This window comes from Oryctolagus cuniculus, chromosome 11 (assembly GCF_964237555.1).
Source record: "Oryctolagus cuniculus chromosome 11, mOryCun1.1, whole genome shotgun sequence".
NCBI classification, from domain to species: Eukaryota; Metazoa; Chordata; class Mammalia; order Lagomorpha; family Leporidae; genus Oryctolagus; species Oryctolagus cuniculus.
The window spans coordinates 33666064-33686973 of NC_091442.1; the positions used below are offsets into that span (position 1 = coordinate 33666064).

The window sequence follows — 20910 nt, forward strand, 5'->3', positions numbered from 1 at the left end:
CTCATGTATTGTTCTCAATGAAAATAAAAATCTTTATAACAATTCTAAGTATTTATTATCAACTGGTGAGCTTTCAAAAATCACAGATGCACTGAACCCACCTGCAGAAACTTGATTTCAACTTGCCTCGGGTGTAGCTCTGGTGCAGGTACTATTAAAACTCTTCCTACCAGCTGATTCGAGTGTGCAGCCCTGTGACCAGGGACCAGCCAAGCCTCTTACTGATATAATGTTGTAATGACAGATTCTGTCCAGTAGAGGGTGCCTGTACCAAAACCACTCTGATTTTATCTAACAAAATATTCTCATGAACTAGAAAAAAAAATATTTTCCTCCATAGTAACAGTTTATCGGAGGCTTCAGCTTAAAATCAATTTATGCTGATAGTTTAACTTATATAAATCAACTCATAAATATTAACAAAAGATGAAATATCTACAAATTAAATACTTGATTTCAAGTTAGCAAGCAACATCTCAATTTTGATTTATCACTGAATATTTTTCTATTGGTGGAAAAATATGAATTTCAGTTTTTCTGTTCTTCTGTCTGCAGTTTAAAATATCTGACCTAAATGTACTGTCCGTCTATACAAGCTCAAAAGTGTCGATTTTATTTAATTGTATATTCTGTTCACCAACTTCCATCTTATTAATTTACTGTGGTTAATTTTAAATATATCCTCATGGTTATTTCTGCTTTCATATTTATTACACAGGACATTTATTTAATTTTTTAAAAAGTTTTTACATTTAGCAATATAGATCTCAAGTAAGAATAAATAAATTACTTATCTTTCTTGCTGTTACATTTCTCATGCATGCATACAATTTAGATGTTCTCTTCAGCTGATTAGGCTTAAGTGAAATGCAATCAGTTGTAACAAAATTTCAGAAATTGCTCATAGTAACCCTCCCTCCCAAATCTGAGATTTCACTTTCTACCCTTTACGTTGCCTGCAGCCAACTGTGGTTTGAAAATGTTAGATGGAAAATTCCAGAAATAAGCAATTCACAAGTTTTAAATTGCCAGCTATTCTGTGTAGCATAATAAAATCTCTCATCCCACTTTGTCCTGCCTTGATATGAATTATCCCTTTGTCCAGCATATCCATGCTGTTTATATCACCCTCGTTAGTCACTTTTCTATTAGTCACTATTCTAGTTATTAGATATGCTGTAGTGAAATCACAGTCCTTGTGTTCAAGGGACTCTATTTTTACTTAATTATTACCCCAAAGTGCAAAGGCACGGATACAAAGGAGGCACCAAGGTATAAAATTTGGAAGGACAGATTAATTCTGGTACTGAGTGGCAATGCTGCTAGGCATACAGTAAAAAACATTGTCTACAGAGAGTTTAGTGTTACCCCTGGTTTCAGGCATCCCAAGGCTTGGGGCGGCTCTCAGAATGTATCCCTAGTGGGAATACATTTCTACACAGGATTAGTCTTCTAAAAATGCTCAGATACTTGGAGTAAAGGATCCAGGTTTGACTAAAATTTAAGAAACATGTGTACAATAATCACTCCAAATGCCTGCAACAGCCAGTCCTTGACTGGACAAGGACTGAAGCCAGGAGTCAGTAACACAGTCTGAGTCTCCCCCATGGGCTACAAGAACCCAGTTACTTGAATCATCACCACTGCCTTCTAGACTGCGCATTGGCAGGGAGCTGGAGTCAGAAGCCAGAGCTGGGTTCAGGGGTTAAATCCAAGGATTCCAATGTGGAATGCAAGTGTCTTAACCTGTGTGAGAAAGGTTAAGCCAGATGCCCACTTTCATTTCCCTGAATTTTTAGTAGTTCTCTTGTCCCCACTTTTGAGTGTAAAAGTTATCCACAATGATTTCCCTTTGCTTTTCGCCCATGAGGTTGCTCTTATGATTATCTTGTGTCTGGACTTGAAGGTTCTCCTTGAAGATCGTTGGCTCCGTGTCAAACTAAAGCATTTATTGAAGAGTGTTCTTCAGGGATTAAAAAATGTTCTGCTTTGGAACCTGAACCATGAATTTAATAATAAAATAAGAAATAACTGCTACCATTGTAGGCCACACTGACTAATAAAGGGAATTGTTAATGACAAGGAGTAGCAACAGTACACAGTAGAGTAACAATAAGGTCAAATGTAGGCTGCATGAACAGAGAGCAAACCACAGGACAGTAAATGGAGGCAAACAGGTAGTCAGGAAAGGCCAGGCGGACAGAGTAGTCATGGATGCTTCTGTAATTGTGGGAAATAGAAATGGAATAGCACTGCTTTGAAAGCATCCCTGTCCACGTCCAGTATTGGAACAGTGTTTGACACTTGACATAGAAAGAAGGGAAATTAACAAAAGGAAAGGAGGAACAACTAAAAGACAGGAAACTGACCAATAATATCTCTAACAGGTTCACTGAGTCAGTTCTGTTCAGTCAGAAAGATGCAAAGACAGTGATCTGATGACATGTAAAAATTTGCAAACTATTCTATCACTGAGTTTTGAAGGAGGAATTTGACATTATATCAGGTAAAGACAATCACAACCTTCTGATGAAAAAAAAAGGTGTGCTAGGTATTGCCATCAGTGATAGAGAGTAGAATTCCTTCTTCAGTAAGGTGATAAATAAGTGTTCTAACTAGAAACTGGTAAAAGCTACTCTTTCACTTAACAAAATATATATGCTGCATGAAATAATATTTCTTCCCATTCTTCAGGTTTTTTGCCACATTGTTGGATATAATAATTTACTTCCTCTTCAGTCACTTATTCTAACTTATTCAAACTGTGTTTGATGTCCCCAATCTTGTCCTTATCAAGGAGAAAACCTATTTTACATTACTGCTTTCTCTCAGTGCTGTTTTGAGCCTCAATCATAGCTACATAATTTTCTAAGCCATTGGTAATCCAACAACTCCTTCACAAATAACAAACAGGAATAAAAAATTTAATGAAAGAAATTTAAAAAGCCAATTGGTAAAAGTCATCTGTTCTCAATGGTAAGGAGGGGCTCTCCTGGCTGGATTTAGAGCAAACGACCTAAGAAGATCAACTCATAGTACACATTTGTTAACCGTTTTCCTGAACAATGTTCTTGCAATCTCTAAGGATCAATTTAAGTCCCAACACTTTTTCTATTCTACAAAAGAAGAGTTACTGGAGAATATATCTGGATAAAAACCAAGCTAACATTCCATTTCTTCTCCACATATGGCCAGTATCATCCAGTTAGTATCTGGTAGGAGCCAACTTTGGCCAGTCACAATGTTAAAGTTTATTTTAACTTAACTTTTGCTTATTTTTATTTATTTGAGAAAGAGACAAACACAGAGAAAGATCTTACATCTGTTGGTTCATTCCGCAAATGCGCACAATGGTCAGGGCTGAGCCAGGTCAATGTCAGGAACTTGGAACTGAATCCAGGTCTCCCATGGGGGTAGCAGGGACCCAACTACTTGAGCCATCATTTACTGCCTCCCAGGGTGCACATTAACAGGAAGCAGAGCCATGACTTGATCCCAGGTACTCCAATATGGAATGCAATGTGGATGTCCCAATGAGCTCTTAACTACTGAACCAGTGCCTGCTCCAAAGCTTATTTTAGATTGTCTCATTTTTTAACATGTGCCAGGCACTTTTCATATGAGAAATTCATTTTTTACCATTAAAAAAGGAGATTCAAGAGTCTTTTCCTTTTGCATGTAATGTTTTAGGGCCTTGGGAGAAAATGGAAGTAAGTGTACCCTTGGGACAATTTATACAATAGGTAAGTATTTTGGCCCTCAACTTGACATAAAGTCATGTTGTGTGTTGGTATCCACAGAAATGTATTGTTATAAGCAACAATAGACACTCTGTAAGGAGAACACTCTGCTCCTTTTCTGGAGAAATGTCTCTCTGTATGTTTCCTAAGCAGTGAGATATTTGAGTCAGCCACCAAGTGTATGCAGCTTTCAGTTTTGTTTCATATGCGTGTGCCTTTTAATGAAATGCATAGCTGAAGAACTAGGGAGGTGGATGCAAGAAACACTGGCAATCCTACCACACAGTGACATAATAGATTTCCTTGGGATTTGCATTCCTGGGATTGTGAGTACAGAGAAACCACACCTTTTGTGATCCGGCTCAACTCTAAATTGATCCATTATAAAAAGGACTTTCTGCCTTTTTCTTGGGTACTTCAAAGAGATTTATTTTCACTTGTTGAAACATTGTTAATCAGGAGTCACCCTGTATCTGCTTCAAATATTGCAATGTCTATTGATCACTTTGCAGCTACTGACTCTCGTTACAAGAAGAATCATCTTTTGAGGGAACTTTTTAATGAACTGTCTCCCTAACCTCATAAAACAGTCGATAAATGTATAATTTACTTTTGCTCTGACACTTAATTTGTCTTTGATGTTTCTTAGAACACAGGTTTTCTGTTTTAATTTAGTTCATCATCAAGAAAGAATTCCAGGAAGCTTTAGGGCATTTTAATTTATTCCCAAAGAAATTTCATCACGCTGGCTCTTTTTTTTCCTTCCAGCCCGGGAATACAGACTGATTTTCCTCATTTCCCCTGTGACATCTTTGTAACAGGGTGAGTGACTCATCTCTATGTGAAGTGAGTCTTGTTGGACCTACTGCTGGGCTCCGAGACAAGCCTAAATGTGGCTGACATTTCCCCCAGTGTTCAGGTTGAAAAGACTAATGTGGGGATTTAAAGTAAAAACTTATTTACTTAAATGATTCATGTCTCCCTCCTTCCTCTAATCTTGTACTATCTGATGGGAAATGTGGATGCTCCTTAGCGTTACCTAGGAAGGGTCTTCAAAAAGTTCATAGGGGATTGGCACTGTGGCTCAAGCAGCTAAAGCCCAAGCCTGCAGTACCAGCATCTTATATGGGCACTGGTTCCAAGCCCAATGGCTCCACTTCTGATCCAGCCCCCTGCTAATGTGCCTGGGAAGCAGTACAGGATGGCCCAAGTGCTTGGGATCCTGCACTCATGTGGGAGACCTGGAAGAAGCCCCTGGCTCCTGGCCTCAGCCTGGCTCAGTCGTGGTTGTTGTGGCCATTTGGGGAGTAAACCAATGGATGGAAGCATTTCCCTCCGCCTCTCTCCCCTCCTTCCCCCCTTCCCTCCCCTCCCCCTCTCTCACTCTCCCTCTCCACACCCCACCCCCGCCCAGGCCTTAGAACCCTCTACCCCTACCTCTCCCCCTCCTCCTTGTTCCCTCCCTCTCCCCCTCCCCCTATCCCCTTCATCTCCCCCTCTCCCTCTCTCCCTATCCCCCCTCCTTCCCTCTCCCCCTTCTCTCCCCCTCTCCCCTTCTCTCCCTCTCTCTCTCTCTAACTCTGCTTTTCAAATAAATAAATCTTTAAAAAATAAAGTTCATGGAAATTGTATATTAAGAAAAAAACTATGCATGGATTTAAAAACATTTGTATCAAAATAAACCTATCTGCTTATTATTCCATTTTCCCATAGCATTTCAGAGGTCATATTGGACTTCTTATAGAAGCTAGACCACAGGTCAAGAACTAGATGCATGTAGACTATGGTTCATTGTTGTTTTGACTGACCTATACAGTGGATTACTTTTAGTTTGTTTATAGAAGAAATTTCATTTTCATTTTTATCAATGGGAAGTATTGCCTTTTTGAAATATGAATATCGTTACTCTTTATTTGCTTGCATATAAAACTTGGACCTATTGAGTTTCCTTCTGGGTAATGCCAGGATATGGGGATAGTTTTAATACTCAATTTATTTTTGAGATTCATTGTAATCCTATAGACTTTTAGACCCATAAGAAATTATAACTCTATAGTAGCAGACAATCAGTGTTCCTTTAGACTTCTCTGCATGGTCATAAACTTCTATGCTAAATATTCTTGTGCCATTTGAGGTTGTTGTCTTGTGTGTTCTCTAGAAGTTCTTTTGATGCAGTCTTCTGGAGGTCAACTTCTAGATTATGTGTGAGTGTATGTGTGTGTGCACATGTACACACAAAATGGCTTTATTTGTTTAACGTGGATGGGAATCCACATTTTCTTCATTCTGGAATGATAGTTCCACTGGGAATAGACTCTCTTGTCAGCAGTTATTTACTTTAGGCTCATTGAAGATAAAATTCCACGGTCTTCTAGTTTTATTGTTGTGTTGAGAGTTTCACTGTTGGTTTTCCTGGGATTCTTTTGAAAATAATTGTTTTCCTCCATTTGGACTGCATTTAGAATTTTTCCTTTATATTTTGTACGATTTTTCTATAATGTATCTCAATGTGTGTTTGAGATGCCTGGATGGATAACTTTCATACAGTTTTTAAAATCCTTCAACTCTTGGCAGGCGTCGGGCACAGGGGTTAAGATGGCACTTGAAAGACAGACAATCCACATAAGAGGCCTGTTTCAAGTCCTGGCTCTTCTTTTTCCAGTTCAGCTTCCTATTGATGTGATCCCTGGGAAGCAGAAGATCATAATTCAAGTACTTGGTTCCCTTCCACTCACATGGGGAACCTGCATTGAGGTCTGGGCTCCTGGTTACAACCTGGCCTTGCCCTGGAATTTGCAAAGTCAACCAGTGCATGGAGTATCTCTTTCTGTTTGTTTCTTTCTGTATGTCTTTCTGCCTTTCAAATGAAATAAAAATAATAAAATTTTCCAAAAAACCTCTCAGCACATATGACACATGAATTTTTCCTTTTCAGGATTTTATATATATTTTTATGATATAAATATATTTGCATAAAAATTAAATGAATCTTTACTCCATTTTCTCTTTTAACTGTTCTCAGTATTTTCCATATGTTCTTTCCCTGCTGTCCTGTATACACCTTTTTTTTTTTCAATGCACTAATTCATTGTTTCAACTGTGATTCTACCCATCCACTGGATTTTTAACTTTAGGTTTGGTTTAAATTCAAATCCATAAACTGCATGTCCCAGCTCATTGTAGAGAGTTGCTGTGAGACTCTTCCCTCTGGGAAGCCATGGATTTTGGAGTACAGGCTCCTTACACTGCAAGGCTGTCAAAGATGAAGTCAAAATTTTCGGCCATAGCAAAGGCCTTTAGGGAAAAATCAGCATCCTTGCTTAATACTTATCTAGGTTCAGTATTCCCTTCAGTTTAGGTCTGGTCATTCTTTAACTTTTTTGTGGATTTTAGGTCTTTAAATAAGATTGTTTTTTATAATGAACTCAGTTTTTTTTTTTTTAATTTGTCTTTTGCGGGAAGGATGGCCCAAATAATTATCAGATATAAAAAGTCCTCACATAATTTCTAAAATTTTTGAATCTGTTAACATCTGTATTGGTTGGAATTCAAAGCGAGGAACTAAACCAATAAAAAATTATGTGTGCTATAGGGAATTGACCGATGTGACTGTGGGGGCTGGCTCTTTGCTGTCTCCTGAGACTATCATGTGATATAATGCTGGACCATGGCAGAAGGCAAGTCCAGAAGGGAAGATTACGAGCAGGCTTGGTGACTATGATACCTTGCAGAAGCCAAACCGTTCTTCCATGGAGCTGAACACACATACACACACCTACCCCTCCACTTGGCCCAGGGGTCAGACAACTGAAGGAAGACTCAAGGGGAAAGGGAAGTGATTGTGGGCACAACTACTGTTTCACAACAACCAAGTGAGTCAACAAATCGCCAACAACATGTGTGTGACACAGAATGGCTATTGCCCCCATAGTCATCTCTCCTACCCTCAGGAGTCTCCCAGGTAGCACACCAGAACCAAAAACACACAGAAAGGGAAACTCTGGGAAACATAGTTCAGCAGAGTCAAGTTGGATATTACAAATCCATCATGGTATTACATAAAAATCAGAGAACTTATTACTTAGAAAAACATTAAATTTCTCCTAAAAATAGATTATATGATTATAATATAAATAAGCAAACAAATTGCGAGAGCTGAGAGAGGCTGGCCCTTAGGTCAGCATGATACTGCCAAGTCTACTTCATGGATTTCTGTTGCTGATTGGTTCCATAAGGTAAAATATTGAGCTTTATTTAATTTTTAATTTTAATTTATTTATCTATTTGAGACACAGCAGAAAGCAAGCTCCAATCCATGGGTTCATTCCCTAAATGCCTGTAGACCTGGAAGCCATGAACTTAATACAGGTCACCCATGTGGGTGGCAAAGCCCCAATTACTTGAGCCATGGCCCCTTCCTCCCAGACTATGCCTTAGAAGGAAACTTCTAAGTCAAGACGTAGAGGCAAGGATCAAACCTGGCACTCCATTTGATATGTGAGCATCCTAACAGCTAGGCAAAATGTCCAACCCTGAGTTTGAGATTTAAATAAACTTCCAACTTAGATGTATATGGATGCCATTGATTGCTTTTTATTTTATTTGTCTAAACTTTCTTTCCCCTTCCTTTATCCATGTTTGTCTTTCCTAAGGAAGAAACTCTGTGGGAGTATGGTGATCTATGCATTGAATAGAAGGCAGAGGGGCAGGAAAGAGGCTTTCCACCTACTAGAGCAGCTGGTTCAGGTGTTGGTGGAGTTCAGAGATGAGCTTTAATCCCATTGACTTGCATCTGACCACCTTGCCCTACCAACAAAAATTTCACACAACAATGGATGGAAAACCTTTTGGGTTTACTTCTACTTCCATGTGTCTGTTATTGGGCATGATTATTTGAATTTTCCTAATACTTGTTAGATGTGTTATTTCCAAACTGTATCTGTAGTTTCTGTTTTAAGCCCTGCTTTGATAAAACTGCAATAAAATATGCAAACACAGTCTCCAAATACTTTTTAAAGCAAAGAATGTAAAAATGTAATTGACCTCCAGAAACCATGACCTTATTTTACTATGTCCATAAGCATTTTAAGGGAAACGATGGCCAAAATCAACCCTAAGAAATATTATCTGCAGAAAATCTAAGGAGGAAATGAATTAGTTGCTTTGAAATATTTGTTGAAGCAGTGTGTGGAGACCAGAGCAAAGGTTATTACAAAAGGGCCAGCACATAACCACCAGGCTGGAAAACACTGAAGTTCCAGTTCAAAATAGGCAAGCAGTTTCTAAGAGCAGAAGTTATGTTCTCTAATTTCCATGCATTATGCCTTAGGCCAAATTAGTGTAATAAATCAACCACTTGGAATCCTCTTTATGCATTTTCTGTCAACAAAAATCAATTGACAGCAGTTCTGCATTTATTATAATCACTGTTGTGGAGAATCTTTTAATTTGATAAAGAAGTCTTTCAGTTTGTAATACAAACCAAGGCTCAGATAGTTTTTTAAAGTTTCTATGTCATAAACACATATACACATTCATATACATAAACACACACTACCTTATACAGTTGGAGGATGGCTTAGAAAGTTTAACCGTTTTGGTATCACAATGGCTTTTGCCCTAGAGAGTTATACTTGTAAATAGAATCCATGTCAAAGAAAGTAGCCAACAGTATATACATGTTTTTGGTATATAAACTAAGAAATACATTTTCTTCTATCTCTGTTTGAAAAGGATCTGTTTCCATTTTTCTATGAAGTGTACATATTATCCAAAAACTCCTAGATTTTGGGAAGTATATAATGAGCTATTAAAATTCTTTAATTTATTTTTGTCTATTAGGTATAATAAAAATCCTTAGGACTTGAAAAATATTGTTAAGCAGTTAATTCATCTTTATAATTCTTAAAGTGCCAACTGCAAAGCAACCACCTTAGCTAAAGCCACCATCATCTCCTGCCTCAATTTCTAAAGAGCCTCCTAATGGGTCATCTTGCTGTCATGTATATCCACTCATAATCTATTCTCAACATGACAGCTGAAGTCACATTTTTAGAACATAAATGAAATTCAGTTGCCTCTCTGTTCAAGACCTTCAGTGACACCCATCTGCCTCGGAGTTAAAAACTTACAAGATCTGACATGAGCCGTCCCACTTTGCAGTATGCTCTCTTCCTTCACTCATTGACCTACTCTCTGCTCAAGCTATACTGGGCACCTTGCAGGCCCCAACAAGCCAGACCAACCCCACCTGGGGCTGTTGCATGCCCTCGTTCCTCAACTCCCAAGGGAGTGCTTGGGCATCTCTCTCCTGTCTTTCAAGTATTTGCTCAAATCTCTCTTCTCAAAGAGTCTCTACATGACTTCTTTATTTAAATTTGCAACCTCTTTATACCACTCTCCCATCCCTGCCTCCTCTCTTCTTTATATTCTGCTCTACTTTCTGTGTTTCATAGAATTCATCATCTTCTCTCATTAGGTCACATAGTTCTCTCCTGAGTGTGCCATTCAATGTTGCTCTTTCACCATTAGCATGAAAGCTCCCCACAAGAGGAAGTGTATTATCTGTTCTCTTCACTGATGCTTGCTGCTGCTCTTGAGTTCAAGACACCCAAGGACAACACCTGTCTGGCACATAGGTGGTATTCACTAAATATTTATGAAATTATTTACATAGAGAGCTGACAAAATTAACTTTGCATTTTAATAAAGTAGATCTCTTTCTCTGGAGGAGAAAAGTAGATCCACGGAGCACAAACGCACTGGGCTGCACTGTTGAACTGAACAGCTATCAGCACCATCTTTACTCAAGTTTCCCGATGGTAGTGGGTTACGCAGAGTTTCTCAAAAGTGATAGTTCTAATTATATTTCACATCAGATGCCCACAAAGGGTGGGGGAGAAGCAAAGGAGAACCCAATTGCCAATTCCATTGTACTTGTGGTTGGGCTAAGTGCCATGCCACACTGAAGGTGTTGAAATCAAAGGCAGTGGAGGTTTTAAATCTGTATTCTAGAATGCATTCCAAATGACCTCCAATACAAATAATTTCAAACACCAACTGACTTAGAAATCTATTTCATTTCCTCAAAAATGACAGCCTCCCTTTTTCTCCACACAGGGGGACGGTTCCTCCTCATTCTTGTCGGAAACTTGCCATGAGGATCCCTCTGTTTCCCCCAACTTTACTCCCCCCAACCCTCAAGCTCTCAAGTGGTGACCACCGTCCCTCTGGCCAGGTAGGACTGGATGGGAGGGGCCGCATTTGAGAGAAGGGTGATGTGTGGCCATCTGGTTTCCAGGCATCTTGGAATTTCTCCTTTGTGAGCCTCAACACCCCAATTCTCTGCACTCCATCTTTTTCCTGCTCAAGTCCTCAACCACTCCCATGCACTCTCTTCCTTCTTTCCTGCCTTTCTTTGATATTTATGTCTTCCTCATTGTGCTTTCTCTTCCTGACACAAATTCTGTTCTTCTGTGTGACCTTTTCCTTCCTTCTGTTTTTCTATTTGCAAGACTGATTCCCTCTTTATTCTTGATCTTTTTTTTTAACTCACTCTTCTTCCCACTTCTGATAAATTTTTTTCATTCTTACTTCTCACTGCACTATTTTCCTCCCCGTCGTTCTAAGTGTCTTAAAAACCAGTGGGCTCCAATAAACTCTCAGGGAGTCTGCTCAATCCACTCTCCTTTACTTTACCTACCACATTCCTCCTCCTAAAAGTCCGGCAAAAGTAATTTTATTTCCACCAAGTATTTTGAGTTAAAGGAACAGCTCAGGATTTCCTGATTCTGTAGAAACAAGAGCTCTTGGAACTATCTCACTCGTAGGAATGCTTGGGCAAGCAAACAACAACCTGGAAATTAGAGGACTTTAACTTGCCAAAGGATATGCGTCATGAACACTATTATACTCTTACGTTAATAAGAAAACAGGCTCAAGACATTCTAAGGATGTGAATTTTGAAGAGACAAGAGGCATTCTTGTAATAATGAAGTAAACTTCTATGGCACAATAGGGAAACTATGGTTGATATCTGCTTGTGTATTTCAAAATAGCTAGTGGAGAGGATTTTGAAAATTAGCCTCCCTGCAAGGAATGATAATTTTTGAAGGTGAAGGATGTTAGGAAAAGAGGCACAGAATAGAGAAGAGGTGGTATACAAATTTACAGTCAGACCAAATTTATTCAGAGAAAACAGATTTGCAGATGTTGGTGACAATTGCCAGCATGCACATCTATGGATCACATGGCAGAAGGCCCGACCCCAGGGGCCAGGCCTTTTTATATTTTAAGAGGGCTAGGGATGGGGGTAAGGGTAGGGGCAGCAGGCAGAGGGGAATTCCTGGAACTGGTCTTTTAAGTGTTCAAGCAACTGGTCTTTCAGGTGGCCCTAGGGGGCCTTGGGAATCTGTGAAAGAAGGCACCGGTGGGGTATGAAGGCAATAGGATGTGAGACCCAATTAAGATTCAAGGGCAAGGAATAAATAAATTCCAATGTTTATCTATCTTTTGGGTTATGAGCAAGAATGGCTGAGGCTTATGTCTTTGTTCCATCAATGGATCTACCAATTACACTGATTTGTTCACTATACAACATGTACATGAATTGATACGTTGCACTGTACCCTTAAAATACGTACAGTTCTGATTGTACTATTATGATTTATCAGTTAAAAAATTTTAAAACAAAAAGTTTTTTAAAGGAATAAAACTTCTGATATGATAAAAATAGAATTTTACAGTGAACCCTATAATGTTTTTGTCCTTAAGCATCTGTTGATCTGTGAAGCAATACAGTTTTGAATCACATGGAAGAATTATTGAAAAAATTCACTGCTGATAAGAGGTATAAGTTCCTCCTTCTACATAAACTGCCCTATTTCAGTGCTTTTTCAAAGCTTAATAAGAGTATAAATTACTACAGCATCAATTAAGCTGTAGGTGCTTATCCAGGAGGTCTGGGTGCAGACTGACAGTCTGCATTTCTTGCTAGCACCCAGGAGATGTTGATGGTGCCACATTTCCATGGACCACACTTTGGCTGGCAAGGATCTAGCACATTCCTATATCCTGGCTTAAGCCCCTGGAGGAATCTTTAAGCTGCCTTCATAGTGTTGTACTGTATTTGAACATTTTTTCCCTAATCACAAGCGTGACCCTTTGATATATTTTTTATTTTCTACAGACTATAACACTAGAGAGAGACAGAGCTTGCCATTTGACGGTAGACACACAGCCTATGGAACTGTGTGATTGTGTCCATGTTCTCTCAATAGTGATGATGGTGTTCTTGCGTGACCTTGTGTTAAGGTTCATGTTGCGAGGGGGGCAAAACAGACACATTATATCCATTTCCAATTTCTCTAGGAAGGCATCAGTGAGACCTTGAAAATGTCCTCTTCATCCGGATGTGAATGTTAAAGACTCTTTAACATCATCAGTTAGGAGCATCCCTGGATTTTTGTTGCTGTTGTTACTATCCTGGTTGTTTTAAGAGCAACTGTGAAACATTTTATACCACAAGTAGAATATCAGATTTTTCTCAGAGGATGAAAATGACAGTGAAGCCAAAAATATATGACTTAGGCTTTGTTTTTTAAAAAAATTCAATAAAAATGAAAATATTACATATTTGCACTTCACTGTTTTAGGATTAGGAGAGCCAGTTCACAACTTGTATCATCCTCAGCATGTCAGCTGAGCTTCCTGCTTAGGAAAAGGATTTATTTTTAAAAGATCTGGGAGGGGGCATTTACCCAGTGGTTAAGATGCCAGTTAGAATGCCTACATCCTATTGGAAGTACCAGGGTTCAATCCCTGTCTCAAGCTCCTGCTTCCAGCTTCCTGCTAATGCAGACTCTGGTAGGTAGCAGGTGATGGCTCAAGTGGTTGGAGCCCTGCCACCCATGTGGGAGATCTGGGTTGAGTTCCAGCTCTGGGCCTCAGTGTGATTTGCAGTGCAGGAGTTATTTCTCCCTCTGTCTGTCTCTGTATCTCAAATCAACTAATTAATTAAACAAAATAAGAGATAAATCTTTCCATAATACCAGGAGTTTCAAAAAATATTGGAGCAGATATTTGATGCAGCAGTTAAGATGCTGTTTGGGACACCTGTATTTCATATCAGAGTGTGTGGGTTCAAATCTGAGCTCTGCCCCTGATTCTGACTTCATGCTAGTAAATGCATACTCAGAGGAAGCGGCGCTTGAGTATTTGGTTTCCTGCCACCCACATGAGAGACCCAGACTGAGTTCCATCTCCTGGCTTTGATTGCCCAGCCCCAACTTTGGCAAGCATTTGAGGAGTGAACCTACACATGAGAGATCTCTGTCTCTGTATCTCCATGTCTCTGTCTCTCTACCTTTCAAATAAAAAAATCATTTTTAAAAATAAGTATGGATTTTAGCTCTCATTATATTAAAAGATCCTTAATGGCATTGTTAGTTTGGTCCCTTTAGCTTCCCAAATATAACAGGTGATATAAAAATAAAACACTTTTGCATTTATGGAAAGTGCTAACATAGGAAAAGTCCTACTATACCATATTATATATGAGAAAACAAAATGCTATTTTATATACCAGTATGTGGAAAGTAAAATTTTGTGCCAGTATTTCCCCAACTATTTCCTACTTACTTTTTTTCAAAACATTTATATTCATCCATTATATCTGAAAACAAAATTTATGAATAAAAAGTAATAGTACATAGAGATCACACATTTTCAAAAAAATACTGTGATGGAAGAGTGATCCTAAGAGCACCCTGCATATTAATTGTTTAAAGTTCATATTTTAAAATTTGTGAGTGCAAATCTTCATTGATGAAAAAATATATCTCCTGTTATCAACTAGAGATTAATACAAAAGTTGATTAGGAGATAGCAGCAGATGAGGGTTCACGTACTTGGCTTCTGCTACCCATGTGGAGATACAGATTGGTTCATGGCTTTTGATTTGGCTCTAGCCAGAGGTCTTTGCAGGCATTTGGGGAGTAACCCGGTAGATAGGAGATCTCTCCCCTTCCCCCCAACTCCCTCCCTCCCTCCCTCCCCTTGTTTCCCTCTGTCTCTACTCCCTTCTCCTCTGTCTCTCTTTCTCTCTTTCAAATAAATACAACAAAATTTTAAAAGATATGTTTACTTTGGTTCAAAAACTTGAAATCCGTGGCTATGATTGTCAAAAAAGTTCATGGGAAATGTTTTTGTGGGAAAACTATGCATTGATTTCAAAAACTTCTTGCACTAAAATAAATTTATCCCATAATTCCATTTTCCTATGAACTTCCTGAAGTACCCTCATGATATGAACCATAGAGGAGCTATAGAATGACCAGTTTCTAAAAATACTGATTACATAGCATTAGAACATTATAAATCCCAGCCAAGTATTTGTTAAGTGCCTGATTTATTCTAGGATAAGTTCCTTAAGTTTGTAGAAACTGTATTTTTAATAGGAAGCTCAAAAAAAAAAAAAAAAAACAGAAAATACAGTTCCTACAAACTTTAAAATAACAAAGGAAGGTTAAAACCATAGAAGGGCATTAAACACTTTTTCCTGACAAACAAAATTTTAAAAATAGCAACTAGCATTTACTGAGCACTTGCTAAATTATGAAGCAGCTTCAAAGCACGTTGCATATATCATCTTCCTATTCTTGCCATTGTACATTTGAGGAAACTAAGGTTCATACAAGAAGTGCCAAACCTTGAACCACCATATGTATTGTGTCCTTTGGCTTTTAAAGGAAATTTCTAAAGCCATGATTTTATGAGCTATAAGTCAGCATGTGTGACATCTTATTCTCATGTTTACATGAATAGGTAAATAACAGGGGTGCCCCCTCCATGCCTCAGTATACTCAATCTGTAAAATGAAGAATCTACCAGTCTCTGTTAAATCATGCAGATCTTTTTGAGTGGATAGAAAAGAGACCCACTGGACACACAAACTAAAACACTGCTTCATTGTTGTGGCATGCCTCAGTCTCTCCACGACCACCACCCCCCAAAAAAAGGAATACCTTCTAAGTATTTGAGTCCTAGTCTGATTACAACACAAAGGAGCTTTAAACAGCACAGGCAGGATATTCAAATGTACAGAACCACTAGTTTTTAACAAGTATCTCTGAGAAGCACCTCTCCAGTACTAAATTTTAAAGACTTCCAGCCGTGTGGAAGCAGGACTCACCATCGGGAACCCACAATTAACCACAGCTGCTATCACTAAGAGTCAGCTATCTTCTGTATATAGTGTTCGGTGGGGAAGCAGTGCCAGGCAGAAGAGGGGAGGGGCTGTGTGGCTTGCACAGGTGGACTAAGGGTTTTGACAGAATCTTCCCTGCCACAGCTGCTGGAGACTACAGTTCTCCTTCCTAAAGCAGGCTGAAGAAGGCTGCAGCCACTTTCACATCCTCCAACCTCGGCTTTCTCCCTCTCTCCTTTCTCCTCCAATCAGGTGCCATTTAGTTTCCTATGTCACTGCTGAGTTCAAGCAGACTCAATGGGTTTGCTCCCCTTTAGATCCTCGTACCCTGTCTTCTCTCCCTGTCTTCCTCCAACCCAGAGCGGCTTCCTTGTTAACTTAACCTACTCCTGAATCACACAAGAAAGTGGGTATGGTACTCTGGGCTTTGCAACTGGCCTATTTTTAATGGTTAAGTAAATTGCATTTGGATGTCATGTATTCCTTCTTATAACATTAATTAGACCCTACTGTTTACCGCTGAGGATACTAGGAAATCAAAAGGCGCATCTTGGAAGACAAACATCTCCTTTCAGATTGGATTTAAATCTCAGTCCTAACCCAGGAATGGGCTTTTCTGGAGCAGGTGACCTATTGGTTTCCATTTCTCTATACTTACGGTCAGAGGAACATTTAGGAATAGATTTTGAGAAGACTTAAGAAAGTTGCCTGAGAGTAAAAATATCTAAATATCAAAATAGATTCCCAAAGGTTGTTTTGTGTATCTTTGAAGTTCTCTGAACGTGGAGACCTTGAAGAGGTTGTGTACCAGCAGTGGGCTGCGCATGACTGAGTGACCTTTTCTGATCATCTCCTTTGAGTCCGTGAAGGATATGATTAATTAAAGTCAGAAGTTTGCCCCTGAAATAATAGGTACGAGATCCAGAAAATTCAAGGTGTTGGAGGGCTCATTAAGTAGGGTTGCATAAATATGCTGAAAGGTAGGGTCCATAGGGTCACTTACAGAACAATGGAGCAGAGATGGCCTAGAAAAAATAAATTAGAATCAATATTGTGTGCTGGTGAATTAACTACTGTAGACAGACATATTACCAACTAAGAGATGAATTCCATAATTATATCTCTGTGATGCATATTGGTTTTCTTTATGAAAATTGCTCAGTTTAAGTTTTTTTTACTTGCAAATACTAAAATGTATATGTCTTTCTGTGGCTTCTGGGAATCATGGCTTCTTTAAGTAGTGGTGAGTACAATTAGGTTAAAAGTGATAATTCAACATAATTACATAATGACTACCACACAGCAGGCACTGAGGGGAGTGCTGGGAAAATACAAGGATGCACAGACACCCTATCTCAAGTTAGTAACCATCCATTTCATTGACATCCAATAGAACTTTCTTCAGTGACAGAAATCTTCCAATGTGTCCAATATGGTAGCCACTACCACAGGTGTCTGAACCATTTCAAATGTGACCAAAGGAACTGAGGGATTGACTTTTAATTTTATTTTAGACTTTTAAATTTAGGAATAATCAGCTCCATGCTTCATCCTAATTTCTGATGCATATTCCACAATCCTGCAGATTTGCTTTGGAACAAAACGCTAGGCTCTTCATTATAACAGAGCTGTTTACAGGGGAGGAATGGCTGACACATACTTGGGGAAACCTGGGAAGGCTTCATAGAAGTGGCAACCCTTAAGTTGGGACATATAGGATTGAGTGGAAGTTTATCAGGCAGAGGAGCAGACACACGATGAAAAGGACTGAGATGGATTTATCGGGTTACTGTTGTGGAGCTGTGTATAATTCCATTGTTGACATGTTGTATCAGTCTGTTCAGGCTTCCATATTCAAATATGAGAGTATGACTGGCTTATAGAATACAGATTTATTTTCATCTCAAAATCCAAGATCACGGTGCCTGCAGGTTTGGTTTCTGGCGAGGCCCCTCTCTGCAGTTCCTTGGCCATACCCTGGGGGTAGCCTTTCTTCTGCGCACGGAGAGTGCGAGTGAGAAGAGTGGGAGAGAGAGAGAGGCAGAAACAAGTGGGTGGGGGTGAGAGAGCTCTCTTTCCCTTTCTTTGGGCACTCCAGTGCTATGAATCAAGGACTTACCCTTATGACCTCATGTAACCTTAATTACCTCTCTAAAGCCCTAAAAACTCTGCTCCAAATACAGTCACATTTGGGAGTTAGGGCTTCAACACATGCATCTGAGGGGACAAAATTCAGTGTGTAACATATATTACTCAGGAGGCAAATATCTTTCCTTTGTTTTTTTTCTGAGAAAAGCTCATATAATTATATAGAAAATGATCATCTATTTATCTAACATCTGACAATTTTAACCATTGTGATTGATGTATGTATTAACAGACAACATAGGGTTCTAGAATATTAACAAATGTAAAAAAACCATCTAATCCTAAGGTGTCCACCTCACAGAACTGAAATGTCATTAAATATTGCTTAAGCAAATATTAATTTTCCTTTGTTCTATGAGAACAAACCAGTGGTGAGCTGGAGCTGGTTATATTAGCTCAGAGGAGCTCATTTTAAAATGTTTCAGGGATTTTGTGTGCTGAATGCAAAGCACAGCCATTATTAAAATTAAATCATGTGAACTTAAATTATATTAAAAGTGAAGGTAACAAATATCCAAATATCATCCCTTATTAATTATTGAATACTTTTCACTATTTCTGTGCTCTCAGGGTACTTTCCATTGATGGCCTCTGGGTGGTGGCCACAAAGTCTGCTACTGCCCACCTCCCCCCAGCTGCTTCTTCAAGCTCATCACTTTGGTAGTTGAAACTGGCCATGGTACAAGTACTCAAAACATAAAAATCAACAAGTTCTACAAATTGGGCCTTTTTTTTTATTTTCCAGGGCAGCCACGTATGAAACATTTACTAGCATAATATTAGCACATTCTGTTTTCTAGCAGAGTTTGCCGAGGACTTAACACGGAGTTCCTGTTGCAGCTTACCATAGTTGAAAACATCATTATCCATCATCTTGGTCTGTTTTCTGTTGCAAATAACACAATGCCACCGATTGGGCAAATTATAAAGAAAGACGTTTATTTGGGCTCAGAGTTCTGGTCCAAAGTAAGGGCACAGCATCAGCTGATGGCCTGATTGCTAGCAGAATCCCCGTGTGATACAGCACATCACAGGTCAAGAGACAGGGAGCTCTCCAGAGACCTTGTCACACTGGCTTTCCTAGAAGACCCACTGTTGAGATAACCTATTAATTCATTAACCATATGAATGCTTTGATCCATTCATAAAAACCACCTCCTAAAAGTCCCATCTAGTCCCACCTCTTAATATCCCATAATGGGGATGAAATTTCAGCATGTGTTTCAGAGGGGAGAAACCATATTCAAACATAGTACCCAACCCTTGAAGACAAAGCAAATTCTGCTGGAATATATCCTCTCTTTTTAAAATCTTTTCTGTTTCCTACACCAGAGAGAGGCTTATTTCCTCAGGCTCTACAAACCAGCAGACCCTCAGTGTAAGATATTTGGGGGTCAACAGAAAAGTACCCAGATATAAATCCAGCATTGATATTTTTTAACTCATTCAACAATATTGTCTACCTGAAAATTGCCTTGACTGTACCCTGATATCCCGCTCAAAGCTAATATATTCAGCTAACACTCGCCTCCTCCACGTTTTCCCTGCTGACAGATTTACATAGCAATAAGGGAAATAGAATAAATTCTGGAGTGAGTAGCAATTTTCATATTAAATTTTCTTTCCTGTAGGAAACAATTCTCTCCAATGTTGCCCTTTATGCCATCTCCAAACAAGTAAAGAGGTACTTAGATTTTGAAAATAAAATGCCATTTGGTGGAATCTCATTCAACCTTTCCTTAAAGCCACAATTAATTCATACCTGTGGCTCTAAAATTTGAGGCCCAGGAAATTAAAGTGACTTGTCCAAGGTTACACAGAGGATAAATGGCAGCACTCAATTACCTGTCCTGGTGTTTGAATTCAAAATTACACCATGGTATGGATGTGGGTGTGTTTCTAAATCTTGTTAATTTATGGTTTCTTTTTATCATCATAACGGTTCATGAATCTGTTATGAGGTGATGACAGAAGAAGGGATTCCAGCAGGAAAGGTTAAGTGATTTCAAATTTTCAGCTTCTCTGCTTGTGTAACGGATTTGCATAAAAATTTGGGAATGATGAATGTAAATGGAATCTAAGCACAGGGACAGATAAAATCTTTGACATAGCTAGAGAAAGAGAAGGAATCCCATGATGTAGTTCTGCATAACTGTTTATTGTAGGAGTTCTGGCAGAGGAGAAAACACATATGAGAGACGGAAAGGGTACAACCTGTGGGGTAGGAGGAAAAGCCAGGGCATCAAGAAAGCCAAAAGGAAACACAGTGCATTAATATGAAGGGAATGATCTAGCACCTAAAGCCACTGGCTCAGCTGTTTTCTGTTCCTATAACAAAAAACCTGAGACTAAGTACTTTATAAATTATACAGAAGCTTATTTAACACATGGCTCTGGAGGCTAGGAGATCCACAAGCATGGTGCCAGCATTTTCTGAGCACCTGGTAAGAGCCTTCTTGCTGCAACATAACATGGCAGAGGGCATGACGGGGTGAGATGAGCAAGGGTGCCAGAGAGAGCTAGCTTTTGTAACAAAGCCACTCCGGTGATGACCCCTCAACCCATTCACAGGTTAATCTATTCATGAGGGTAGAACCTCGTGATTCTACCACCTCCCAAAGGTCCCACCTCTCAACACTACTGCATTAGAGACCAAGTTTCTCTAATACGTGAAATTTAAGGAACAGCATTTAAGCCGCCCCTACTGCTGAGTGGTATGGGAGAATGTTCTTTAGTTCTAGAGACCGAGAGCCCAGCAATGGCCTCAGTATTAGGGAGGGATCAGCAGAAACATGGATCTGAGAGCCAGATAAGAGT

General features: G+C 39.1%; 1 protein-coding gene across 4 annotated transcripts in view; it reads left to right on the forward strand.

Annotated features, from left to right (window-relative positions):
* Positions 1 to 20910, forward strand: part of PLCB1 (phospholipase C beta 1) — a 788982-nt gene that overhangs the window by 677430 nt on the left and 90642 nt on the right. For 2 of the 4 annotated variants that reach the window (XM_051846235.2, XM_051846234.2), the window contains exon 32: positions 10860 to 10977. The exons of the other annotated variants lie outside the window; for them this stretch is intronic. In XM_051846235.2, coding sequence (XP_051702195.1) covers positions 10860 to 10958 — 99 coding nt within the window. In that variant the 3' untranslated portion in view covers positions 10959 to 10977. The remainder of the gene's footprint in view (positions 1 to 10859; positions 10978 to 20910) is intronic. 4 annotated transcript variants of the gene reach the window in all.